This window comes from Podarcis raffonei, chromosome 11, assembly GCF_027172205.1.
Source record: "Podarcis raffonei isolate rPodRaf1 chromosome 11, rPodRaf1.pri, whole genome shotgun sequence".
NCBI classification, from domain to species: domain Eukaryota; kingdom Metazoa; phylum Chordata; class Lepidosauria; order Squamata; family Lacertidae; genus Podarcis; species Podarcis raffonei.
Genome location: NC_070612.1, coordinates 53,902,519 through 53,930,112, shown reverse-complemented (window position 1 = coordinate 53,930,112; position 27,594 = coordinate 53,902,519). Strand labels below are relative to the sequence as shown.

Genomic DNA, 27,594 nt, shown 5'->3' with positions numbered 1-27,594 from the left:
TCCTGCCACTTGCACAATGTTCGTCATTTCAGCTATTCCTAGTATATATTGTTACGCACACACACACCAATCTCCAACATGGGATCCCAGGGAGTTGGAGACCCTTACCCAGGATCTGTGTTTCCTTTTGGTAAAGATGAGGCACAGCGGAGAATGTGGTGTCTTTACGATATATGGTTTATTTACAAATCTGTACAGTCTGAGCCGTGGATGGCGGTATCCACAGCAGTCACACTCCAAGAGGTTCTGCCCTCCTCCCATAAGCTCAGCATTGGATTCAAACAACCCCCAGCTATAGCCTTCTAAGTCTCTCTCTACTAGACCATGGATAGGCAAACTAAGACTCGGGGACCGGATCCGGCCCAATCGCCTTCTAAATCCAGCCCGCGGACGGTCGGGGAATCAGCATGTTTTTACATGAGTAGAATGTGTCCTTTTATTTAAAATGCATCTCTGGGTTATTTGTGGGGCATAGGAATTCGTTCATTTTTTTCTTCAAAATATAGTCTGGCCCCCCACAAGGTCTGAGGGACAGTGGACCGGACCCCTGCTGAAAAAGTTTGCTGACCCCTGGTCTAGACCACTACTTCCTTCTCTGTTGCTTAACTCCTAACGCTGACCTATTCTAAAACACATGGCTTCCCTTTATCTGTACCCCACCTATTCGCAAGATCGAATGGGACGCGGGTGGCGCTGTGGGTAAAAGCCTCAGCGCCTAGGGCTTGCCGATCGAAAGGTCGGCGGTTCGAATCCCCGTGGCGGGGTGCGCTCCCGCTGCTCGGTCCCAGCGCCTGCCAACCTAGCAGTTCGAAAGCACCCCCGGGTGCAAGTAGATAAATAGGGACCGCTTACTGGCGGGAAGGTAAACGGCGTTTCCGTGTGCTATGCTGGCTCACCAGATGCAGCTTTGTCACGCTGGCCACGTGACCCAGAAGTGTCTCCGGACAGCGCTGGCCCCCGGCCTCTTGAGTGAGATGGGCGCACAACCCCAGAGTCTGTCAAGACTGGCCCGTACGGGCAGGGGTACCTTTCCTTTTTTTATTCGCAAGCTCACACATTGAATTTCTTTCATGCTTTGTGTTCTAATGGCTCATTACCCCGTAGGCTGCCACTTCATGCAGGAGCACAGCCTGGCTAGGGCTGCCATATTTTGAACAGTCAAAAAAAGGACGCTAGGACAACTCTTTTTAAATACCCCTGCTATATGCTAGGGCTATAGAAGCTGAAATACATTGCCGAAGGGGTCAGGAGAGGAGGAAAGCAAGTCTTCAACCACAAGTTAGGTTTATGTCTCATCCAAAAAGTACAGCCAGAAACGTTTTGGCAAATTTTAAAAAAAATCCACCCAGGCAGAATTTTTATCCCTGAGAAAGAGGACATGTCCTGAAAAAAGAGGACACATGGCAACCCTAAGCTTGGCTTGGTTCTTAACACATGTTGATTTCCTAGGATTTGGAAGTGTCTCTTTTTTCTTTTTCTTTTTTAGTGGTGAAAAGAAAAGAAAAAGAGAAAAATTAATGAAAATGAAAAGAAAAAATGCTCTATTACATCTCTATACAGCCGTATACAGATGTATATAATCTTATTATCCTAGCACAAATTTCTTTATCAATAACCTATATTCTGTATAAAGTCATTCCAAATATATTTATAGTTATCCAAAGAAAGTCAACATTTATAAGCGGTCTGTTCACATGTTGCTACTATTGTCATGTTGTCAAACCATTTGTTAAGGGGAATCCTATCTCTGGTCTTCCAGTTCATCAGTATCCATCTCTTAACCACCATTAGGGCATGTCAAATCCAATTTTGCTGTCCTGTTATCACTTTGCATAAAATAGGTATATAGTTCCAAAGAATATTCACCTCTGAAAATCTTAATTTTTTCATAGCATCTTATTTATATAGTATGTGTCTAATACATATCTTCATAAACAGGTCTAACAACCAGTTTTTAACACTAGCTTAATTTGGAATTTAGGGTGTCTTGTATCCACAGATTCATAACAATATAAATGAGAGACACGTTCAGGAACAGCTTTGAATCCCTTAAGCAATTAGCTTTCCAAAACCTTATCTCCACTTATGTGCATATTTTATCTGCAAAGCAGGTGAAATACCCTTTCTGCCTCTCTCTGTCTCATTATGATCGTGTGAAATTAGTATAATCCTAAAATCAATCTTTTAAAAAAAACTCGTGTTTGAATCTGCAGGTTTACTCCCACCAAAATCCCCAAAGTGAAATACGAATTGACAGAATCTCCTTTGCTAAGTGGATCTGTTTCTCCGCCGCCTCCTGTTCTGGTAAGTGCCTTATTTCCATTTTGCCTGATCAAGTAATCTTTACAATTTCTCAGTGCTGGACATAGGAACATATGAGAGGCTCCTTTGCCTTGCAGCTGAGCGCCTGTGGATTTGCAGGATATGTTTCACACGGTGACATTACACCTTAGGTGTGCTTCAAGTATCTGAGGGGATCCCTGTGTGTATCTGCCAACTCACCCACCTCCCAGCGAAGAACGAGATCTTTTACTGAAAAGGCAACAGGCCAGAACCGTCTTTCCCATGCGGCTCAGTGGTGCGTCGCACCAGGGCGTCGGCCTCTCAGGGCCCCCTAGCAAGTGGGGGAGCTGTGCAGCTTTGCCAGCGGCCTCCCCTTTCACTGCATGCCTGCCAGCTGTGCCCTGTCAACAATATGGCGGGCGGGTGCGCAGCTTCCTTCCCAAGCCTCTGTGGGGATCACCCTCCCACAGCGGTATGGGGGAAGAGTTGCACAGGGGTGCACCCCCATGGCTGGCAGTGTGCAGCTTGCTCCCCCCCCATCCGTGGTAATTTGGGGGCGCTAATCGGATATTTGCACTCCGGCGCCGCATCTGCTAAAGACGGCCCTGCGAAAGGCGCTGCTCTAAGTGTGCCTTAAGTGAGGTGTGACCCAAGAACAAGCACACAAACCAAGTTTTGGAAAAGGGAAAGTTCATTTATTAGAAACTTAAGACTAAAAGGAGCGTCTCCACCCACATCATTCAGCCCAGACACCGAGGTACAGCTGCAAGGGCCTTCTGTTGGTTCCCTCCCTGTGAGAAGTGAAGCTACAGGGAACCAGGCAGAGGACCTTCTCAGTGGTGGTGCCCGCCCTGTGGAATGCCCTCCCATCATATGTCAAGGAGATAAACAACTATCTGACTTTTAGAAGATATTTGAAGACAGCCTTGTTTAGGGTAACTGTGCCCCTGAAGGACCAGGTGCGCAGCCTGGGAGTCATTTTGGACTCACAGCTGTCCATGGAGGCGCAGGTTAACTCTGTGGCCAGGGCAGCTGTCTACCAGCTCCATCTGGTACGCAGGCTAAAACCCTACCTGCCCGCAGACTGTCTCGCCAGAGTGGTGCATGCTCTAGTTATCTCCCACTTGGACTACTGCAACACGCTCTACGTGGGGCTACCTTTGAAGGTGACCCGGAAACTGCAATTAATCCAGAATGTGGCAGCTGGACTGGTGACTGGGAGTGGCCGCCGGGACCACATAACACCGGTTCTGAGAGATCTGCATTGGCTCCCAGTACGTTTCCAAGCACAATTCAAAGTGTTCATGCTGACCTTTAAAGCCCTAAACGGCCTCGGTCCTGTATACCTGAAGGAGTGTCTCCTCCCCCATCGTTCTGCCCGGACACTGAGGTCCAGCACCGAGGGCCTTCTGGCGGTTCCCTCATTGCGAGAAGTGAGGCTACAGGGAACCAAACAGAGGGCCTTCTCGGTAGTGGCACCCGCCCTGTGGAACGCCCTCCCACCAGGTGTCAAAGAGATAAACAACTACCTGACCTTCAGAAGACATCTGAAGGCAGCCCTGTTCAGGGAAGTTTTTAATATGTAACGCTGTACTGTTTTTAACACTTGATTGGGAGCCACCCAGAGTGGCTGGGGAAACTCAGCCAGATGGGCGGGGTATAAATAATAAATTGCCAAGTTATACCTTTTTCTGGCTCTAACTGAGCCACTACTTGTCAGCAGAAGGATAAAAATGTCGGGGGGAAGCCTCTTAATCAGAATCAGGAATGGGGTGCCTTAGGCCTGCAAGGTCTCTCTCTCTCTGTCTCCGCTCTGAACCTGAGGCATCAAAACCCTTCTGCAAAGCTTCATGGCCTAAAATGAAATGAAAGCTGTCTTTGTGAGGGCAGAGCAAAACTGACACAGCGGAGCTAAAAACAGCCAATAAACATTTTTTTAAAAAAAACAGCAACTGCCTAAATGCGCTTTTCCCTCTCATAGTTGTATTATATGAGGGAGGGCTGTTAGTGAAATCCAAATCAAAGGTGAGCCATAGTGAGAGTGTTTCCTTACTCTCCTCAGAAAATGGTAAGGGGCCATATAGTATGTTTCTGACTCATCTTCCTTGCCACTGTCGCCACCCCAGGCAATTGTGCAGCATGGCTTTAGCTTGTCTGAACACCTTTTTGATACACAACCCTTGAGCCTTGCCATATAAAATTTATAATTGGGAGAAAATCACTCCTAGCCAGGGGGAGCGCTTTGCCCAAAGGGCTGGATAAGAATTCTTCAAGACCTGTATACCTCCCAACATTTCTTCAATGAAAATAGGGGTGTATTATTATTATTATTATTATTATTATTATTATTATTATTCCCTACCCATCTGACTGCATTGCCCCAGCCACTCTGGGTGGCCTCCAACACATATAAAAACACATTAAACATTAAAAAAACTTCCCTACACCGGGCTGCCTTCAGATGTCTTCTAAAGGTTATATAGTTACTTATCTCCTGGGCTCCAGGTTTGCTTAACTGCATACCCTCCAATATTTCTCCAATATTGGGGACGTCCAAAGGAAAAGCGGAATATTCTGGGATCAAAACAGAAACCGGGACTGTCCCTAGAAAATAGGGGCACCTGGAGGGTCTGGACCTGTGTCAAGGGTGCATCCGGTGGTTTGCCACTGTTGCTGCCGGGCTGTTCTCCTGCTTTTAAAGCCAAGGTATCACTATCATGTCATGGGGTATTCAGTGGAGAGCAGGAGAAAATGCAAAAGAGGAATACAGTGGTGCCTCGCAAGACGAAATTAATTCGTTCCGCAAGTTTTTTCTTCTTGCGAGTTTTTCGTCTTGCGAAGCACGGTTTCCCATAGGAATGCATTGAAAATCAATCAATGCGTTCCTAGGGAAACCGCCTTCAGACCAGGTCCGGGGACAGTCTGTCCCCCGACCTCTTCTGAAGGCCGGCGGTGGGCCAAAGTCTTTGCTCCCCCCCGCCTGCCTTCAAAAGCCATCGGGATAGCGGAGAAACACGCTGCGCTTCTCCGCTATCCCGGGAAGGCAGGCGGGGGGGAGCAAAGACTTTGGCCCCCCGCCGGCCTTCAGAAGAGGTCCAGGACCTCTTCTGAAGGCCGGCGGAGATTTCCCTATGGGCTTTCTTCTTGCGAAGCAAGCCCATAGGGAAATTTGTTTTGCGAAGCACCTCCAAAACGGAAAACTCTTTCGTCTTGCGATTTTTTCGTTTTGCGAGGCGTTCGTCTTGCGGGGCACCACTGTATATATAAATATCGCTGGGTATACCATGGCTTATGCAAGGCCCCAGTCCACTGAGACAAACCAGGTTCTGGTTCCATAGGTCATCCTCGCAGGGGCATCGGTGAAAAATTAAGACAAAGGTAAAGTGTGCTGAATGTCTTGAGCATTCTTCCTTTAGTGCCGTAAGCCTTATATTAATTTAAAAAGAATGACTTCCTGCCAGATGGATTTGACGTATGTGTCTAGGATTTCTGCTTGGTTGGTTTTTGGAAGTGTTTTTTTTTTCCATCAGAAAGAAAGAAAGAAAGAAAGAAAGAAAGAAAGAAAGAAAGAAGCAATGTTTTTCCTAGAGAGTAGTAAGGAAAGAATAATATTTCATACCCTCCAACATTTCTCCAATTAAAACAGGGACGTCCCATTCCACAAGGATAATTTTACTATTTATACCCTATCCATCTGACTGGGTTGCCCCAGCCACTCTGGGCGGCTTCCAACATATATAAAAATAAAACATTAAACATATTTTTTAAAAAACCAAAAACCACTTCCTTATACAGGGCTGTCTTTAGATGGCTCAGGGGTTGGATAACTCCATACCTGCCAACATTTATCTGATGAAAATAGGGATGTCCTAAGGGAAAGTAGGACATTTCAGGTTCAAATCAGAAACTGGGGCGGCTTCTGTAAATCTGGGACTTTCCCCAGAAAATTGAGGCACTTGGCGGGTCTGCTATTTCCCTTACTGAGACAGGTAATATTTCACAGGCTTGTGGTTGCTGCATCAGTTCCTGACCCCCTTGGCAACCTGTGCTATTGGGCACCAAGAGATATCCTGCCTCAAGAAATAGATTTTGGGGTACCATGAAAGATTATTATATTTTTACCCCACCTCATTTGGATTTCTGCCTCCGGATCAAAATAGCCCAGGCTGTTTCTGACCCACAGAGCCCCAACATGGTACCGTATTTTTCGATCCATAAGGCGCACCTAGTTTTTAGAGGGGGAAATCAAGAAAAAAAATATTATTCCCCCTGCCCAGCCCCAAAGAGCAAAGAAGCCAAGACAGCGAGCGGGATGGATCTTGGCTTCCTCTTTAGCCCCGCGCAGCCTCTCCTGCCAGGAGAGGCTGTACGCGGCTATGGCAATTCCCCCACCTCCCGCAAAAGCCCACAGGAGCCGCACACCCTTTAAGGAGCGCGCAGCTCCTGCGGGCTTTTCTACGAGGAGGGAGAAGGGACTGACTGGCCGCCTCAGCCCCTCCTCCCTCCTGGGGAAAAGCCCGCAAGAGCAGCGTGAAGCTTGTGTGCGGCTCTTGGGGGCTTTTCCTGCCTGCCTCCCCCCTGTATTCGCTCCATAGGACTCACACACATTTCCCCTTACTTTTTAGGAGGGAAAAAGTGTATCTTATGGAACGAAAAATACGATAATTTGTTGGCGATGTGGCTGATTCCCGGCATTGGGCAGCGACAGCAAGGAGAGACATAGCTTTCTTTTCCCACAACACACCCGCAGCCCAGCTTCCCGCCCTTTGGATTAAATGCTAAATTTGGAAGTGTGGAAACTGCCCCTTGAAAAAGAAGCAAAGGTGGCAGTTTTGTTAAGGGAGAAAAACCCCTCCAGAACCCCAGTTCTACCAAGATCAATCAAGATGTTACAAAAACACAGCAAGCTTTCAAGTTCTCAAGAACTTCACCAGGCAAGATGTCACATGGGGTAGTGTGCAAGGGGGAAACAACACATTTTTCAAAAGCTAGGTTAGTGCGGGCTTTTGAGATCGACTTGTAGACTTAATTCGATTTTCAAAATTGAAAAATTGAATTATCTTTTTCTCCTGTGAGCTCTCCACGTTAACACGGGGTGCATGATACAGCTGAAAGCCGATATCTAACTCAGAGTGGATCTACACACAGAAAGAAAATGCTATAAATAAGTCAGAAATTAAATTGTTATGACAAAAGGGGGGGGAAACGCTATGTAAAATCGCAAAGACTTTTTCTTTACTCTGCAGCGCCATCTGGTGTTGCACGTTTATAACACATTCAGAGTGCTGTTTTTTGACTACCTGAGTCCGAAGTATTATACTATTGTAAGCTGTCCTGCAATAATATAATACTTGGGACTCAGGTAGTCAAAAAACAGCACTCTGAACGTGTTATAAACGTGCAACACCAGTAGTGATGTATGGAAGTGAGAGGTGGACCGTAAAGAAGGCTGATCGCCGAAGAATTGATGCTTTTGAATTATGGTGCTGAAGGAAACTTGAGAGTCCCATGGACTGCAAGAAGATCAAACGTATCCATTCTAAAGGAAATCAGCCCTGAGTGCTCACTGGAAGGACAGATCCTGAAGCTGAGACTCCAATACTTTGGCCACCTCAAGAGAAGACTCCCTGGAAAAGACCCTGATGTTGGGAAAGATTGAGGGCACAAGGAGAAGGGGACGACAGAGGAGGAGATGGCTGGACAGTGTTCTTGAAGCTATGAACATGAGTTTGACCAAACTGCGGGAGGCAGTGGAAGACAGGAGTGCCTGGCCTGCTCTGGTCCATGGGGTCACAAAGAGTCAGACACGAGTAAACAACTAAACAATAACAACAACAAGCTGTCCTGCAGTCAGTTTTGATTAAGGGTGATGTTTGCAAATTTTAAACAAATGGATCCAAGGGCATAGTTGATTTCATGCACACATATCGGGGTGCTGAGATATTCCTTGAGAGGCTTTGCCGCTGCTAAATTCTGCAGGCTGCTGTTGTGTAAGTACTGATTCCCATTCACTGGTGCAACTGGAGCAGTTTTGCCCACATCCCTGCCCCAGAGGACCAAACAGCAGGCTTAAAATTTAACAAATATAAATAAATGAACTCTTTTCTTAGTGCAGCTGTGTTTGCCATTCTTGTTGTTTAAGGGAGCCTTAGAAACCCTTCAGGTCTCCTTTTTGTACTTCTTCCAGCACTGCAAGAGAAAGTCTTTGCCTCTCTATGATCTACATATATTGTCTCCTGCAGATGTGAATTGAAAAGCATTGCTCAGATGCTATTTCAAATAAACTATTTGCTGGAGGGACCCATTTAAATGATCCTTGAATCATTTGCTTATATACATTTCCCAGCTTGCCCCATTATCACCATTGCTTAGCAGATTAATTACTCTGTACTTAATTTGCTTAGCAATTAAACCACCAATTAAATATTTGTCTACATAACATACTCCTTGGCAAATGAATTAATTAGTAGTGAACGTTGAGAAATGACTTGTTAAGCAGGAGGGCATTGTGTTTAAAAGAATAGGTTTGGTTACATTGTGCTACGACTTATTAATAATAGCTTTATTAATTAAATAAATGCCAAGGATTTGCACTAATCCCTTTAGGTGCTGGAACTCATAAGATAGGATAATCAAATACAAAATCAGAGGAAGATCTCCTAATAAGTTGTTGCAGAGGGGGTTCGACAGTAGGATGAATGAGAGAACAAGATTATGGACCACTTTAATTCTGGATCAATATTATAACAACAATATTCATCTCTCCCTTTTCACTGCCACCAAGGAGGAAATAATTGTGCCTAAAAGGGGGCTGCGCTATGAGGGGGGAGAAATGTGACTCTTAACACTGAAAGCCTGCTGTCTCTCATAGTAGAGAAGTTAATTTTTAGAAAAGAGGCGGCGGGGGGGGTATGTGTTAATCCTTATTTATAGTAGCTCATATTAACTAATACTTAATGGCTTTCCACTCAGACACCTCAGCTGCAGGATTTACACTCTGTGCGTAACCAAGCAATGGACATGATTACAAAGGCCTTTACTTTGCTGGACTCCGAGTTTCAGAAGCTCAGCACGTAGGTATTGTTTGGCATCAATGGAAATGTTGTTTCTTCTTCTTCTTCTTCTGGATCCTTCATTCTCTTTCTTATTTTTTTTATTCGTTTTTGTCTTTAACAATTATCATCACAAATCCCCAGACTTCCCTCCACCCCTCAGTGGTTTCCCTCGTTATTGTTTTCCAACTGCATCTTCTACTGTTCTCCATATTTACTTAATACAGTGGTACCTCGGGTTACAGACGCTTCAGGTTACAGACTCCGCTAACCCAGAAATATTACCTCGGGTTAAGAACTTTGCTTCAGGATGAGAACAGAAATCATGCTGTGGTGGCGTGGCAGCAGTGGGAGGCCCAATTAGCTAAAGTGGTACCTCAGGTTAAGAACAGTTTCAGGTTAAGTACGGACCTCCGGAACAAATTAAGTACTTAACCTGAGGTACCACTGTACTCAAATCTCACCATAGTCCTCGTTACCTTGCAAGTGTGTGCTTTTTTATAATCCTGCCAATGTTTTTAATTGTTTACAGTGTTATTTTAAGTAACAAATAAATTTCCCCCGTTCTTTATTAAATTGATCATCTTCTTGATCTCTAATCTTCCCAGTTATTTTCGCCATTTCGGCATAGTCCATCATCTTTACCAGCCATTCTTCTCTTGTGGGTACTTTGTCTTCCTTCCATCTTTGGGCAAATAACATCCATGCAGCTGTCGTAGCATACATAAACAGTCTTTTCAGCTCCTTTTCTGTATTTCTGGACCTAGAATTCCTAGTAAAATAGCTTCTGGTTTTTTCACAAAAGTAATTTGGTCTCCAGTGAAAGACAACAGTCAATGTCTTTAGATGATTGAAATCAGCATATGTTTGACAATGTTTTAGAAAATTTAATGCTGTGAAAATGCTGGATGATGGTTCTCATTACTTTAAGGCATGGGGAAACCTCACTGCAAATTTAATTTGGATTTCCCCAATGTGGTAAGGTGGGGGAGGGGGAGAATCCAATATAAAATCACATGTTACCCAACCTTGTGGGGGTGTCATTTTGCGGGGTGCGATCTATCACCACACTACACCCTGTATACATTGGTGAGCACCTCGTTGGTGGGACTGGGCGGGACACACATGTATTCCCCTGCCCCAGTTTTTAACCCAATGTTTGGTGCAAGCTTGGTATATCAGAAAGCTTGTATCTTAAATACTTTACAAAGTGATTGGCCTTGGCATAGGTCAACAAAAACCTGAGGACATGCCCACAGTGGATCTCAGGTTTCCAGATCTCAGGGAGAGTGGGGAAGTACTAATTGAGGAGGGGGGAACCACACAGAGTGTGACTAGATCCCATCAATACATCCCACTAGTGTGGACAGGAAACACTGCCAAGAGTTCAGTTGAGAAATCAGGTGTTATAAGGGGGGGAAACATCCTCCTTTTCCCTTATGGGGTATCCAAGAGCCCATATATGGTCCTTATGTGGGTTCCCTATCGGTAGGAGAAAATAACAGGGGCCAACCAGAGAATATTGAGAAGCAAAGTATCTAGTAAACCTGATCTTTATTAACTGTTGCAATAGGGTCCTCACTCACCACATGCAGGAGGGAGAAGGGACCCAGAACAATGGTGCACAAACCCTTATATAGACATTTGAAATTGCCTTATATAGACTTTTGAAATTGCTCAAGACCACCTCCCAAAACATCATACATACATCACAGAAGGTGGCAGTCTACAGCAGAAATACATCACAGGAAGCGGTCTACAGCAGAAATCCTGTTTGCCAGGATATCTGTTAATGGTCACTGATTGCTTTACCTGGGCAGCCTGGCCACTCTTTTGTGATGGTAAATACTTTTAGTTCCTGAATCCAGGTCACAGGCCCACCCTATTCATACACAAATATGCCCTTAAGACAGGTAAGCAGAAGACAATGGAGAGGCTTTCACCATTTCCTTCCTCCTTGCAGATAAATATTTGAGGTCAATTTGGGAGAGTCAAAATGGTTTGGGAGAGTCAAAATGGGTTCAGGATTGCTCTCCTGTACTATTTCTTACACGTGGTTTATATGCTTATGTATATGTTTGCCTTGGACATTATTTTATATTTGGGACCTTAGAATTCTTGTAACACAGGTTTTGTCCAAACCTGAGTTCACCTCAGGTTTGGACAAAAGCGCACATAATAAAATTTGCACTCTAGTATGTACACAGCTTGACGCAGGTGGCGCTGTGGGTTAAACCACAGAGCCTAGGACTTGCCGATCAGAAGGTCAGCGGTTCGAATCCCCCTGACGGGGTGAGCTCCTGTTGCTTGGTCCCAGCTCCTGCCAACCTAGCAGTTCGAAAGCACGTCAAAGTGCAAATAGATAAATAGGTACCGCTCTGGTGGGAAGGTAAATGGCGTTTCCGTGCGCTGCTCTGGTTTGCCAGAAGCAGCTTAGTCATGCTGGCCACATGACCCAGAAGCTGTACACTGGCTCCCACAGCCAATAAAGCAAGATGAGCGCCGCAACCCCAGAGTCGGCCATGACTGGACCTAACGGTCAGGGGTCCCTTTACCTTTATGTACACAGCTTATGAGGCCTATCATGGAAGGAGTACACATTCCACTTTCCTCTGCATCTAGCGTGCTCCCACTGCTGGCTTGTGAAGCTGTATACTCAGACTTCAGCCACAATCCACATGTGTTCCTGTGGTTTCTTGAAAAATACTGCATTTTGATCTGTCCCCTGAAAAACCTCCAGATTAGATCCAATTTGAAAATTTAAATGGGGGTTGGGTTGTGCATTTGTTTGTTTGTTAAAATAAAAAATAAAATAAACTGGGGGGGGGGAGAGAAAATGTAAGCCACATGAAGACATCCATGCCCCCTTTGTGCCTCCCTGTGTGGACAAACCGTGGTTGACTTGGAAACACATCAGGCTTTGCTGATGTGTACAATGACATACAAATGGGATTTGATACACAGCAGGGGTGCTGGTGGAAATAGCTCCCTGGTTTCCAGCCCAAAGTCTCCTCTTAGCAAACAGACAGGCTTGCCAAAGGAAATGCAAAACGGGCAGAGCCACTTTCCACTCTCCGAAACACCAAGCCGGCATGCCACCCGGGAAGGCGCAGTTGGAGGAGGGATAAAAATATCCATGGAGGAAAACCAACGCAAGCTGAAAAGTTGTATGAAAGAAACCAGGAGAGAAAAAGTCAGCCCCCAGCCAAACTAAGTTCCACTTCTTTATAAGCTTCCCTAATATTAAACCCTTCTCATTTCAACTCACAGGCTACATTCTGGTTACACCCCTGAATAACTTTACTCCTCATTAAAAACTAAAGTAAAGGTAAAGGGACCCCTGACCACTAGGTCCAGTCGTGACTGACTCTGGGGTTGCAGCACTCATCTCGCTTTATTGGCCGAGGGAGCCGGCGTACAGCTTCTGGGTCATGTGGCCAGCATGACTGAGTCACTTCTGGCGAACCAGAGCAGCACACAGAAACACTGTTTACCTTTCCACTGGAGTGGTACCTATTTATCTACTTGCACTTTGACGTGCTTTCAAACTGCTAGGTTGACAGGAGCAGGGACTGAGCAACGGGAGCTCACCCCGTCACGGGGATTCGAACCACCAACCTTCTGATCGGCAAGTCCTAGGCTCTGTGGTTTAACCCACAGCACCACCCGCGTCCCCACATTAAAAATTAGTCCTCTCTTAATTAAGGACTTATACCAAGATTCTAGGTCTTCTTCGTTCCCCTTCCTTTAATTCTGTTCCTGAATCCTGCCAAAACTACATAATACTTCCCACCCAAGCCAGAAAAAAAGAAAATTGCAAGCATTTGTCTTTCTCTGAAAGAGATACTTTACTCCCTGACAAACTTTTCTCAAACTAATTGCCCAGGCCAAAAGCTTCTGTCTCTAAATGGGGGATGGGAGGAGTTGCCTGAGAGAAACACAATATTTCTTTTTAACAAACACGTGGTGCCAACCTCACCAAAATAATTCACAGATGAATGAAGCTCAGCTTTCTACTCTCCTGTGCCCTGAAATTAAATCTTCTTGACCTATATTAGCGAAACATTTAACTATGATTTACTTAAAAGTGATCTATGGATTTCTACCTTTGAGTTTAACATAAAAGCACACATTTGAGTAATTACCAGTCAACAGGCAAAGCGATTGCTCACCTGCCTTGACCTTGACCAGTTCATATTTTTAGATCCCTGCCCTTTCATCCTATCTTCTATAGCACCCGCCCTGTGGAATGCCCTCCCACCAGATGTCAAAGAGAACAACAACTACCAGGCTTTTAGAAGACATCTGAAGGCAGCCCTGTTTAGGGAAGCTTTTAATGTTTGATGCATTACTGTATTTTAATATTTTGTTGGAAACCACCCAGAGTGGCTGGGGAAACCCAGTCAGATGGGTGGCGAATAAATATTATATTATTATTATTATTATTATTATTATTATTATTATTATTATTATTGGAATTGGTGTGCTTTTCCATGAACTACTGCTTCCCAGTTTAACCAAACAGAAGCATAGGTAATTCTTAACCCTGAGCAGGAAACTTGTAAAATAGAAAGGTTCTCAAAAATATTTAAAGAATTAAGCTATTTCATCCCTAATTAAACAAAAAGTTCTGTGTTGTCCCGGCACAGGCCTGAATCAGTCACAGAGGTTCTCTCTTTTTTTCCTTGTTTTTAATTAAAATAGGGGGGAACCAGGATTTACTTGTCTAGGGTTTCTTCAAGCTCTATCAACCATCGACTCATCTTCAAAGGAAGATGTGGAGACTACCACTGTTTTTATCTCAACATCTGTATGGTAGGAAAAATGATCCCTGTATTCAAGGAGGATCTTTCCTGCTCCTCCAGTCTTCATGATCATTGTGGCTTCTTGAATCCAAGTATTTAAACCTTTTCTCCTATGATCGTCTTTTTCAGTGCAAAAGCTGAACTGGTCCAGGAAACATTGACTTTTCAACGTGAAAAAGAGCAGTTCAACAAACATTTTAAAAATCAACAGAAGGTAAGTTTCTGCTCCTCCATGAAATTCTGGGCCTAACATTCCTACATCTTCTTAGGTAGCTTTCACATGTGACAATTGTTTGGTACACTGATGAGTAAATGGTCAAAACAGGTTGAAGCAAGAGGAAATCCAGTGATGACCATAGTAAACTTTTAGGATGGCTGGTATTGCTTAATAGGGTACATTTGACATGGAGAACATGGTTAGCAACCATCAACACATGACCTGCTCTGGAGAGATGTTTGAGGGTTGAGTCCTGCTAATTGTGATTTGTGGGAGCGGGTGGCGCTGTGGTCTAAACCACGGAGTCTCTTGGGCTTGCCGATTGGAAAGTCGGCAGTTTGAATCTGTGCAACGGAGTCCGCTCCCATTGCTCTGTCCCAGCTCCTGCTGACCTAGCAGGTTCGAAAGCACACCAGTGCAAGTAGATAAATAGTTACCACTGTAGTGGGAAGGAAAACAGCGTTTCCAGGTACTCTGGCACTCATCATGGTGTCCCGTTGCGCCACAAACGGTTTAGTCATGCTGGCCACGACTCGGAAAGCTGTCTGTGGACAAACACCAGCTCCCTCAGCCTGAAAGTGAGATGAGCGCCACAACCCCATAGTCACCTTTGACTGGACTTAACCATCCAGGGATCCCTTACCTTTTACCTTAATTGTGATTTAATGGTTTGATGCAGTGACGCTTCTGTTGCTAGATCGTTTTGAAATATTGTCCGCTTGCTTGGTTTTTGTTGTTGTTACCTACGGAAAAATAATATTTAAAATGGTTGGAAGAATTCTAGGCCAAGAATGGGTGAACTTTTGGTTTGTGGGAACTTTTTAAACTACAACCCCAAGATCCACCAATCGGAGGCCGGTGCAAAAAGATTTCCATCGAGAAATAAAGAATTCTGAGCCCATAAATATATCCGAGTATCAGAACTGAATGGAGCTCACAGCCCCCCTGCAAAGAAACCCACTCGCTGTTATCCCAAACTCCATTTCAGCATATAATTTAGGGTTTAGTGGGGTGTGTGGGATTTCCTTGCTGCTATGGTTAAACGTTTGGGAGTAAGGTCTCCTTTCTGATCTACTGCAAACCACACAAGAGCTCTAAGAATCTATCTTCCCACCACCTGTGAGCATTTTAAATCGGATCTCTGGAGCTATTCTGAATGTCTCATTGATCTCCGTCACTGAGATCTGGTTGCGGCCATTAGAACATTAGAACAACAGTCCCTCGCCAGCAGGGGCAGCCCTTTTCTTAACATAGCGCAAGATTTGAATCCAATGGGTAGAGACCCCATTGGCAAGGCCCAGTGTTATTCTGTCACAGGACAGTCCAACCTTGGGTCACCTGTGGGCCACAAGATCAGCATTCAAGAGAAAGCATCAAACATGAAGCATGAGTTTATATTTTTGTGCCTTTTTTATGGTATTGATATTTTGTTGAAAGGTTTTCAGTTACAGTGGTACCTCGGGTTACATACGCTTCAGGTTACATATGCTTCAGGTTACAGACTCCACTAACCCAGAAATAGTGCTTCAGGTTAAGAACTTTGCTTCAGGATGTGAACAGAAATCGTGCTCTGGCAGTGCAGCGGCAGCGGGAGGCCCCATTAGCTAAAGTGGTCTTCATGTTAAGAACAGTTTCAGGTTAAGAACGGACCTCCAGAATGAATTAAGTACTTAACCTGAGGTACCACTGTATAAAGAAATACAGTCAAACCTCGGTTCTCAAACGTAATCCATTCCGGAAGACCGCTTGGCTTCCAAAACATTCGACAACCGAGGCACGGCTTCCGATGGGTTGCAAGAGCTTCTTGCACTCATGTGGAAGCCGCGTTGGACATTCGGGTTCCAAAAACCGGAGCATTTACTTCCGAATTTTTGGCTTTTGGGAGCTGAAACGTTTGAAAATGGAGCTGTTTGAGAACCGAGGTTTAACTGTAAAGTGATACAAAGAAAAAGAGGAAGAGAAGAATAAAAAGGCACAAAAATGTGTAGAGAGAAAAAACTCAATATATGAATATATTAAAAAATACCCTACTCTTTTATAGATTTGATATTATTATCCCAATACGTATATAAATATTAACAGCCTACTACATTTTGTATTAACTCATTCCAAATACTGTCATATTTATCCAAGCAAAATCTATGTCTGCAAGCAGTCCGTTCATAAGTTGCGAGTGTTATCATATGGTCGATCCATTAATTAAAGGAGATCATATCTTTATTCTTTCAGTTTGTCAATGTGAGTCTCTTGGCTACCACTGAAACACGGAGAATCCATCTTTGTTGTCCCCTTGTTATCTTCCAATGTCATGCATTGTTAATGAAAGCGCACACATCTGTTTGTGTATTAAATTTGTTTCCAAATTAAATATATTACATTTATTGTGTATTTAATTATACGTATTAATTGTGCACCTAAAACAATATTAAATAGTATTGAATATATTGCAAACACTTTAAATTATTCCTTCCAGTAGCACCTTAGAAGAAGTGTGCATGCACACGATAGCTCATACCAATAACAAACTTACTGTATTTTTTGCTCTATAAGACTCACTTTTTCCCTCCTAAAAAGTAAGGGGAAATGTGTGTGCATCTTATGGAGCGAATGCAGGCTGTGCAGCTATCACAGAAGCCAGAACAGCAAGAGGGATTGCTGCTTTCACTGCGCAGCGATCCCTCTTGCTGTTCTGGCTTCTGAGATTCAGAATATTTTTTTTCTTGTTTTCCTCCTCCAAAAACTAGGTGCGTCTTGTGGTCTGGTGCGTCTTATAGAGTGAAAAATACGGTGGTTGGTCTCTAAAGTGCTACTGGAAGGAATTTTTTTTTTTTTCTACTACAGCAGACCAACACGGCTACCTACCCGTAACTTTAAATTATGACATGGGAATTTAATTCAGTGTGTGGGTTCTGTGTCAAAGTTCTCTTGCGGCCCACTTCATACTGAAAGTTGGACCACCCTGATTTATCAGATACTTTTTTGTCCTGTTCTGCTACTTCTGCTTTCACTCCTGGCTGTGCAATGAAAATAGCTTGTGGAGCTGTGCCAGCTCTTCCACTCCTTTCACTGTTATGTTGGATCTCGTCCTATAACGTTAAATGTGTGACTGAAAAGCACTTAAAACCTTTACGACTGTGGATTTTATTTTATTTGCAAAAAAACCAGGAGCTCCAAGAGATGCTGGAGAAGCACAAAGCTCAGAATGAAGCGTGGCTCCAAGCCAGAGCAGAAGAGAATGACAAAGAAAGAAAAGAGCTCTGCAAACTGAGGGTAAATATTACAAGTTAGGGCTTCCCTGTCCCTAAGGCTTGCTTTCCATACTATTCGCGGAACATTTACTTAGAACTGCACACTGCTGTTGCGCGTCGAGGTCCCCAAGACACCCCCTCCAAAGAAAAACACAATTGACACTTAATTTTTGTTTAAGGTTTTTGGCATAATTTTGGCCACAACTTTATTCAAATTACAGCGATGTGAGTGGTTGCTTAGGCATTGGTAGCACTAACTGACCCCGCACGGGGACAGCTCTGACATTCACACTCCCCGCGAAGTCAGAAAGGGTAAGTCACCTGGGGAGAGAGACGGGACTGGGAACCATGCCTCACCTCTCCCCAGAATGCTCCCAGGGGCCTGCGTGGCCCTAGCCCCTTGCCAGGGGGTTTCGGACAAAAGCATGGGGAGCCCCTGGGTTTCTTTAATGGAAAACCCTTGCAGCAGCAGCATTTTGGAGGGGCAGGCACAGCTGAATCCATACCCCTCCACCAACCAATTCCCAGACCAATGCCTAACCGCAACCTTGCAAGTTGTGACGATTTGCTACGCAGTAGGCAAAACCAAATGGCACACACTAATCAGCCAAATGGACAAAATTCCTACTGGGCCCCTGCCCCAAAGCAGACGACCCCATGACAGGCATAGCAAGGTCAAGCAAACAGCTGAACATTAGGGAAGGGAGGGCGGGTGATCCGAAGTAAGCAGCGAAAAGAGGAAGTTCATCGCTGCGTGCATTGTATTTAACAAATAGGGCTGTCAATCAATACATGGCAACATCTAAATCTCTCCAGTAACAGCCCGCCCCTGCTTAAAGGATGGCCAAACCATTTGCCTAGCAACAGTGAGGTGTCTCATCAGCCCCGCCCGCAACCTGTGCTCTCCATGAGGGAGAACATGCTTTGCAAGAACTGTACTTCCAGCATTGAGGGGGTCCATATTTAGTTCTGCCAGCCATAAAACTTGTTAGTTAATCTGTATCATACCTTATATTTAAGGCAGTCTTGTAGCACTTTAACATGCATGGCTTCCCTCAAATAACACTGGGAAACAAAAAATTTGTCGCATTGACACCTGCAGTTGGAATTGGGAGTTCCTCAGAGTGCGGGATAGGTCTAATTGCTGAAGGAATACTGGGATAGGCGACAGAATGTCAGTTTTTCTTGCCGATACCCTTGGTATTGACCAGACAAAAATAGCATAACAAAAGGCATCAGGCTTGTTTACACATTTTTGTCAACTTGAAGAAGCCACGGTCCGATCTGAAAAATAGAAATACAAAACTATAAAATAAAGAAAAATTAAGTTTGCAAAACAATAATTACCATGTGGGTAGGGTAGATCAACGTGTCAGTGTCCACTTATCCCCAGTGTAACTATGACATATCTGCAAAAATCGGAAATTGAAAGATAACTATAGCATGTACACGAAAATCGATTTCAGATTTGAAATCAGCTTTGAAAGAACATATAAGAACAGTTGAAAAATTTCACACAACAGAAAATGAAATAAAAATAAAAATCCCCAGTGTAATCTTGGGAACTGTCAAGGGTGATGGGAGTTGTCAGAAGAAACCTTATCCCCCCACAGAGCTCAGGGTTGCTCAGTTCCTGTTCACTGGTTTTCCACAGGCTTTTGGTTGGCCACTGTGAGAGCAGGATTCTGGACTAGATGGGCCATTGGCCTGATCCAACGGTCTCTTCTTATGTTCTTATGCTATCTGGGTGTTTTCTCATGGTACTAAATTTCCAGTCTTGGCCACACTGCAAGTTTCCGATGCAAGTTTGCCCTTATATGGAGTTAGCTCACTTGCCGTGTGCCTGGTGAAAGGACCAAAAGTTACCGTATGTTTTTCACCAAGACAGTATTCCAAGATTAAAAGATCAGCAGCAAGCTCTCTTTGACTGCAGAAGTAGAAACAGCACAGTTTAACGGATGGGCCTTGTTTCCCTTTGCCTTTACACAAGGAAGTGACCCAAACAGAAATGCAGAGATGACTCACATATTGCTTGTTCTGACTCACAGCATTAAATTGCTTTCGGAGAGTGTAATTTGCTATAGCCTGCAGTTCCTTGGTGTGTGAGTGTGTGCACAGACTTTTCTACTGTCAGTGTTTCAGGGATACCATGTTGGTGGGGCCATAAACATAGTTTGTTCCCGTTCAGACCTATATTCATCACTGATTTTAGAGAATTCCTGTGCTGAGGGTTCGGTTTTTAAAACAAAACCATAGTTCTTGCGCTGTCTACTGTTTATATTATTTAAACAAAACAGTAAATGAAACAGGTGATTTATTTATTTTTGGCTTTGTGCATGTAAAATATCATACCCTCCAACATTTCTCCAGTGAAAATAGGGATGTCCCATTCCACAATGATAATTTTACTATTTATACCCCACATATCTTACTGGGTTCCCCCAGCCACTGTGGGCAGCTTCCAACACATATAAAAACATAATAAAACATTGAACATTTTGAAAAACTTCCCTATACTGGATTGCCTTCAGAAGCCGTATCCTCCCAACATTTTTCCAATTAAAATAGGGACATCCTAAGGAAAAGTGGGACATTCCGGGATCAAATCAGAAACTGGGATGGCTTCTCTAAATCAGGGACGTCCCTGGAAAATAGGGACACTTGGAGGTTCTGAAATATGCTTTTCATATCATTTTTGCAGTTCACTTTAAACCAAGCACATAATTCTGCTCTTCAGAAAGATATGGGCCTGTTACCAAAGCAGCTTTACTTTTTATGTCATTTTAAATCTTTCTTAAAATCCATATGTATCTTGAAATGTTTAAGAGAACTCTTTGCTCACTTATTTGGAAATAAGTTATCCTGAAGTCATACAGATCGGGGTGTACAGCTACCAATCTAAGTCGGAATCATTCCTTTTTCTTTGTTGAGAGCACATCCAAGTACGGTATGTTCCAGGCATCTTGAGAAATGGTAAAAACAACAGAACTGTGCTATAATTCTCCCTCCAGGACTGTGGTAACTATGGCATAAATAACCAAAATTAGATCAATTTCAGCACTTTTTTTGCAACACTGAGCCATAGCCTAACAACAGTCCTCTCCACAGTCATTTTTTATCTTTTCCAAGTACAGTTGGAGTTTTTGAGAAAGTACCATGGGAATCAGTCCCAAAATGACCGCTGTGGGGACATGACACAGAAGAAAATGGCTGCGAAAAGAGCAGAAGAAGAGATGGGGGCCACAAAATGGTGTGGGCATGCGTCCAATCAGTGCGGAAAAGGCTGTCGGAACCATGGGAGGAAAAGCCAGCTGGCTCGGCCTCAGCCAGAGCATCTCCCTTCTCAGCCTTGCCGCTGCGGAGATCCATCAGTCATCCTTCTCCGATGTGCATTCATGACTCATGCTGCTGTGCATGCAAGAGCACACATTACTCAGCAGAGTAAACTCACAACAGACCAGGCTCAAGGCATGGATACTATACTAAACTACGCATTTATTATACCGTATTTTTCGCCCTATAGGACGCACTTTTTCCCCTCCAAAAATGAAGGGGAAATGTGTGTGCATCCTATGAGGCAAATGCAGGCTTTCGCTGAATCCTGGAGAGCGAGAGGGGTCGGTGCGCACCGACCCCTCTCGCTCTCCAGGCTTCAGGAAACTATCCGCAAGCCATGGGAGAGCTGCACGACTTCGCGCAGCTCTCCCATGGCTTGTGGAGAGCTGCCTGTTCTGGGGTCGGGGGAAGCTCAGGCTTCCCCCGCCCCAGCCCCGCGCCTGGGGGGGAAATAATTTTTTTTCTTTATTTCCCCCCCAAAAAACTAGGTGCGCCCTATGGGCTGGTGCGCCCTATGGGCCGAAAAATACGGTACATAAATCAGGACAAAGAAATACATGGCCTCTCTCCTTGTCATTCTTCTCGGAGACAGAGAAAAACAAAAGCAATAGAGAGTGGATGTTCCGCTCACGGGACTCCAGCAATCTGTGCTGGAATGTAAACAGACATGTGACATGTTACAATCCCACATATCTGCAGCCAGGGTGGAATGGAATTCCCAACAAAGGCACCTATATCAGCCAGTGCTGCACTTGCTCTCAGAGAGAATCTCTTCAGACTGAGGCTTTGCAGAGGACCATTTTTCCACATGTCTGCCTTTTTGACATTTCCATGTAGAACCCTCAAACGAAACTATAGCCTCAAGGTTGGAAGAACTTAAGAAGCCATGCATTCTAACCTTCGCCTCCCAAGAAGGATCCTCTCCACCCTTTAACGTTTCTGGGCACAATTCAAAGGGTTGGTGCTGACCTTTAAAGCCCTAAACGGCCTTGGCTCAGTAGACCTGAAGGAGCATCTCCACCCCCATTGTCCAGCCCAGTCACTGATGTCCAGCACTGAGGGCCTTCTGGTGGTTCCTTCACTGCGAGAAGTGAGGTTACAGGGAACAAGGCACCTTCTTGGTAGTGGCGCCCGCCCTGTGGAACATCCTCCCACCAGATGTCAAGGAAATAAACAACTATCCGACTTTTAGAAGACATCTGAAAGCAGCCCTGTTTAGGGAAGCTTTTAACATTTGATGAATTATTGTATTTTAATATTTTTCTGGAAGCCACCCAGAGTGGCTGGGAAAACCCAGCCAGATGGATGGGGTATAAATAATAAATTATTATTATTATTAACTCGTGTAACCCATGCTGTGGAACACTGGCACTGCAAACAAGGTGCACCTTCAAGATCGTCTGGATTCAGGGTGCCTCTCTGCACATCACATGTCTTTGTGATGTTGAATTGAATCACGGTTGGTGCCTCTGATGGCAGACTCACAGCTCGGTCTATGCATCTACTCAGAGGCTCTGTTGAATTCAGCTGGGCATATTCTTGTGGGTATCGGATTGCAGCTTAAAACAACTGCTCCATTGAAAGCCCACTTGAACCTGAGCTGAAAACGTTAGTTTAGGTAAAGCATAAGCCAGCTGGCCTATCTAAGGTCTCTATGAGTTTGGGTTTTTTATAATAATTTTTATGAGTTTTCAGTTACAATAATCCAATAATAGCCTCATTATAACAATGCCAAGTTATAGTGCAATTACTAATACCAATCCTTCAGATGCCAAATTATACAATTTAGTTGGCCTCCCGCGTGCTAGAATTGATAGTTTGATGATTTACTTTATTCCAAAAACTTATTAATTTCAACTACACTCCCTTATACAACAACTGCAATACTAATGACTTCTATTCATATTGACACATTAAATGATTTATAAATCTACAGGTGAAGCTTTCAAACCATATCCTTGTTTTTCCTGTGTGTGGCAATTATTCTGTCCGCGATGTTTCTTCCTGTCCTTGTAAAATATTATGTCAACCGTTTCCCGGTTGTTGCTGTTCTCCATCTTGCCTTGGGCGGAGCTAATATCCCACTGTTGTTTCAGAAGTTCTCCGTTGCTCCGTCCCATGCCCCATTGATTTGCAACCTTAGCAGCAGGTGCAAAAATAATACTGTCCAACTCCCAATAAATGTCCTGTTTTCGCCATTTTTCTCTCAGCCTGGGAAGGAGGGTGATCTGTTGAGCTTCAAATACAGTCGTACCTTGGTACTCAGACGTTTTGGCTACTGAACGCCACAACGCCAGAAATGAGTGTTCCAGTTTGCGAACGTTCTTTGGAACCCAAACGTCCGACGGGCTTCCACAGCTTCCAATTGGCTGCAGGAGCTTCCTGCAGCCAACCAGTAGCCGAGCTTTGGTTTCCGAACATTTTGGAAGTCGAACGGACTTCCAACCGATTCCGTTCAACTTCCAAGGTACAACTAGCAACTCAGTAATGAATAAACTCTCTATGAGTTGGCCCATTGAGAAACCAACAGAGCCTCATTTGGTCCGCTCTGGAGTTGGATTTTGCCGTCAAGTATTTTAATTCTTTTTGGATTCTTCCAACTCCACTTAATCCTCCATAGCATGAATTGGGAATCTGTGATTCCTCAGATGTCATGGGACTACAAGTCCTAGCATCCCTGATCATTGGCCCACTCCCCCCTCTGGCGTGTACTGCAATGTACCAATGCAACTTGAAGCACAGGAGAACAGTGGGATGACCTCACTGTGTTCTAAGCAGCTAATGTGTCCATGGCCTGAGAAAGAGGGTTGTATCCAACTGCGCTGTTCTGCTTGTACAGCAGGCTTCCTGTTGCCCAACATAACTTCTCCCTTCTCTTCCCTGTCGCCAACCATGCACCTTTCAAAATCTGCGCCAAGAGACCTTGTAGAGCAGATTGGGATGATGGGGAGGAGAGAGTAACAGGAAGTCTTGCTGCATAAGCAAGTGTTGCACAGTGTTAACTACAACCCAGAGACTTGTCTTTTTTAAACAACAACAACAACCTGTTATATGTTTTTTGCAAGAAATATGGATAGGTTGTAAAACACATGCTCAAATTACAGCATTGCAGGACAGGTCTAAAGGAAGATGTCCTATCTTGCAGAGCCAGTGTGGTGTAGTGGTTAAGAGCGGTGGACTCGTAATCTGGGAAACCAGGTTCGCTTCCCCGCTCCTCCACATGCAGCTGCTGGGTGACCTTGGGCCAGTCACACTTCTTTGACGTCTCTCAGCCCCACTCACCTCACAGAGTGTTTGTTGTGGGGGAGGAAGGGAAAGGAGAATGTTAGCCGCTTTGAGACTCCTTCGGGTAGTGATAAAGCAGGATATCAAATCCAAACTCTTCTTCATTCCCGTGGCTGGAAAAAATAATCTAAAACCCGGTTTTCTTGTTTTGTCGCAGGAAGAGATTCTCAATGACCAGGAAAGATTGAGAGACGAACAGCAAAGCGTTTATCAGCGCAATCAGCAGCTCCTTTCTATAATGCAGCAGTTCAAAGGAATGTGAACCGTTTGCTGAATAAAGCCTGGTCACATGCTCTAGATCATAGCAGCTACACAGCACAACTTGAACAACTGAGCTCTTATGTAACAAAGATCCCGTTACCATACAAACTGAAGTTTGATCTCGATAACTTTCCATCCGGCCCTAGGATGATGGTTCAATTAAATCCCCACCCACTTTGGGAAATATTCTGAGTTTTTGATTCAGTATTTTATATGTGTATTTATATATCTCAGGTGCTTGTATGTGCTGACATGGCATTTTAAAATAGACAAAAGGAATATAATGCTATATTCATAACTTGGAAAATTTGTTCTTGTTAAGAAAGATTAATGGATTTGCAAAGCTAGGAAACAGGGAGAGAGATTATGATCAGAAAGCCGCTTTGATTCCCTCTCCCTTTTTCAGACTTTGGAATGGGATACACTAGGAGACCTGAATTCTGCTCCAATCCTTACCTGGTAGAAGTTACTATCTGAAATGACAGTACTGAGGACTACTGAGAACATATGAGGAAAGGACTGGTGGAGGAAGGGTGAAATGTAAATTCTTTTTTCCTCCTTGTCAAAAATTTGGGCATGTTGGATCTGTGCACATTAACTCTTAACTTTTTGTGAGTGTCATAGCTACAGTGTTCTGTGAGTTTGCAGTAAGAGGTAGGGGTGTGTGTGTGTGTGTGTGTTAATGGATTTTGATTTGGGAGGATTGGTAGAACAATCATGCTGGAATCAAAGATAGGTCACTACTGTGCCAGTGGAAGAGTCTGAAAAACATACTGTACCATTGATGTGATTATTTGAAAATCACTTTCCTGCAGGTAGTTTGAGGATCAGAAAGCACCTTGTGCCATACAGTGAGAGAAAAATGAGAGTTTTTATCTGAATAAAGTTTGTGTTTGTAATATTCATTTATTTAGTGCCTTAAACATCACATTAATCATCAACTGAAGCATGGCAACACAGAAATAAGTCCAGTAAAACTTTCCCTGGGAAGTTAAGCAGTCTTAATAGGCAAAGAATTCTGGGTGGACTGCAAGAAGATCAAACCTATCCATTCTGAAGGAAATCAGCCCTGAGTGCTCACTGGAAGGACAGATCCTGAAGCTGAGGCTCCAATACTTTGGCCACCTCATGAGAAGAGAAGACTCCCTGGAAAAGACCCTGGTGTTGTGAAAGTTTGAGGGCACAAGGAGAAGGGGATGACAGAGGACAAATTGGTTGGACAGTGTTCTCGAAGCTACCAGCATGAGTTTGACCAAACTACGGGAGGCAGTGGAAGACAGGAGTGCCTGGTGTGCTCTGGTCCATGGGGTCACGAAGAGTCGGACATGACTAAACAACTAAACAAACAACGAGCATTACAACTGGAGTCTGCAGTGCCTTGCATGTAGCTACTGTATGGTTTTCAACCTTTCTGAGTCCACGGCTCCCTTGACCAACTGCATTCTTTCTGCGGCACCCCTGTGGGGCTCAGAAGCCCAGTTATATCACCCCTTGCCTGCAGAGCTGGCAGCCTCTCACCCTTTTTCAAACTCCCTCACTTGTGGAGTGTTCCTCTTCTCTTCTCTCTTCTCCCCTCTCCTTGGGAGTCCTCTGGGCAGCCGCCGCTGCTGCTTCCCCTGTCCCAAAGAGGAGGTGCCTCCTCACACTGCCCCACAGGGGCCTGGGAAGCACCCCCTGGCCAACCCCAGAGGCACCATACACCTGGGGAGCTTGTAGCCAGAGCTGTTGCAGCAAACATCGAGAGGCAGAGACGTGAGAGGACATCAGAGGAGGGAGGGGGAGGAAAGAGGGACCGAGGCCAGGCTTGTCCATGGCACCCCTGACCATCATTCACGGCACCCCAGGGTGCCACGGCACACTGGTTGCAAACCACTGCCTTACGGACTTGTCTTCCTGCCTGCAAAGCCTCTGAGGACACCACTGCCCCACCATTCCTTGTCCCCTTTCCCATAAGGTGGCAAGGATAGTTATATCCACCCATCCTTCAAAAGTATAGGGAACATCCTCTTTAAGCTCTGTGTGCTCTTCAAGGCTCAGATCGGGCACCAAGCTGCCAATCAGAACCCTGGAAAGCATTGGAGGCTGAAAGAGAAAGTGGGAAGAACAATGCTCTTTCTCACTTGCTTTTTCAGTTCTGTGTTCTTCTCTAGGCTCATATCAGCAGCTGAACAGAAAGCAGAGTGGCCACTGCTGTAGAAGGGTGAAAATTGTAGGAAGGAGGAAAATTGAGTGACCAGGGAGAGGTAGGGAGAGAATGGAGTGCCAGCATGCACACAAGCTAGAGCCACTAAAATGGATTATCTTGAAATGACATTTTTTGGTGGGTTTGCATCCCCCAGAACCATCAAATCACACACCACATCTCTCTCTATTAACTGAACCATAAAACCGTGGATACTGCAGTTTCCATCACTGCCATACTACAAAAAATATGGTTCCAAGCCACAGATCCTTATGGATTCACATAATTTTTAGAAGAGATCTCAAAACTGTAATCAGAAGTTACCTCTGTATCTACAGATATGTCCTGTGATTTGATGGTGATGTCATTCATCCAACTCCCAAATACTGAGATGAAACAGACTTATTCAGCCCAGAGCCAAGGTCTTCCATGGGGAACTCCCTCCCCAAAAGTGATTCAAAGGGAATAGACACCTAATCCAATGTGATGGGGGCGGATCTCGCACAGCCCTAGTTTTTGCTAGGCAGTCTACCAATTTAAGCTTTGATTGTGTTTTGGCAGGGCTGCATGCATAGTAACGCAAATTCAAGAGGACCCATTCCAGTTCAGATCCAGCTCTCACCCAGATACCATGGGAAGACAAAGAGCCCATGTATGTGTGTGCGCACACATGTGCACGGGGAGGGATGTGAGTGGCGCTGTGGTCTAAACCACTGATCCTTAATAAACCACTGAAATTTAATAAATATTATTGTAAAAAAAAAAAAGCAACCACTGAGCCTCTTGGGCTTGCCAATCAGAAAGTTGGCGGTTTGAATCCCCACAACGGAGTAAGCTCCCATTGCTCTGTCCCAGCCCCTGCCAATCTAGCAGTTCAAAAGCATGCCAGTGGGTTTGAGCCCCACATTTGGCAAAAGATTCCTGC

The 27,594-nt window shown here is 44.5% G+C and overlaps 1 protein-coding gene across 3 annotated transcripts in view; it reads left to right on the top strand.

Annotated features, from left to right (window-relative positions):
• LOC128423336 (actin-fragmin kinase-like) overlaps positions 1–25,388 on the top strand; it is a 78,757-nt gene extending 53,369 nt beyond the window's left edge. For 2 of the 3 annotated variants that reach the window (XM_053408389.1, XM_053408388.1), the window contains exons 15-19: positions 2,214–2,304; positions 9,256–9,356; positions 14,270–14,354; positions 17,523–17,627; positions 24,384–25,388. In XM_053408389.1, coding sequence (XP_053264364.1) covers positions 2,214–2,304; positions 9,256–9,356; positions 14,270–14,354; positions 17,523–17,627; positions 24,384–24,488 — 487 coding nt within the window. In that variant the 3' untranslated portion in view covers positions 24,489–25,388. The remainder of the gene's footprint in view (positions 1–2,213; positions 2,305–9,255; positions 9,357–14,269; positions 14,355–17,522; positions 17,628–24,383) is intronic. The other variant, XM_053408391.1, reaches the window with a different exon arrangement.
• The last annotated feature ends 2,206 nt before the right edge of the window (positions 25,389–27,594 follow it).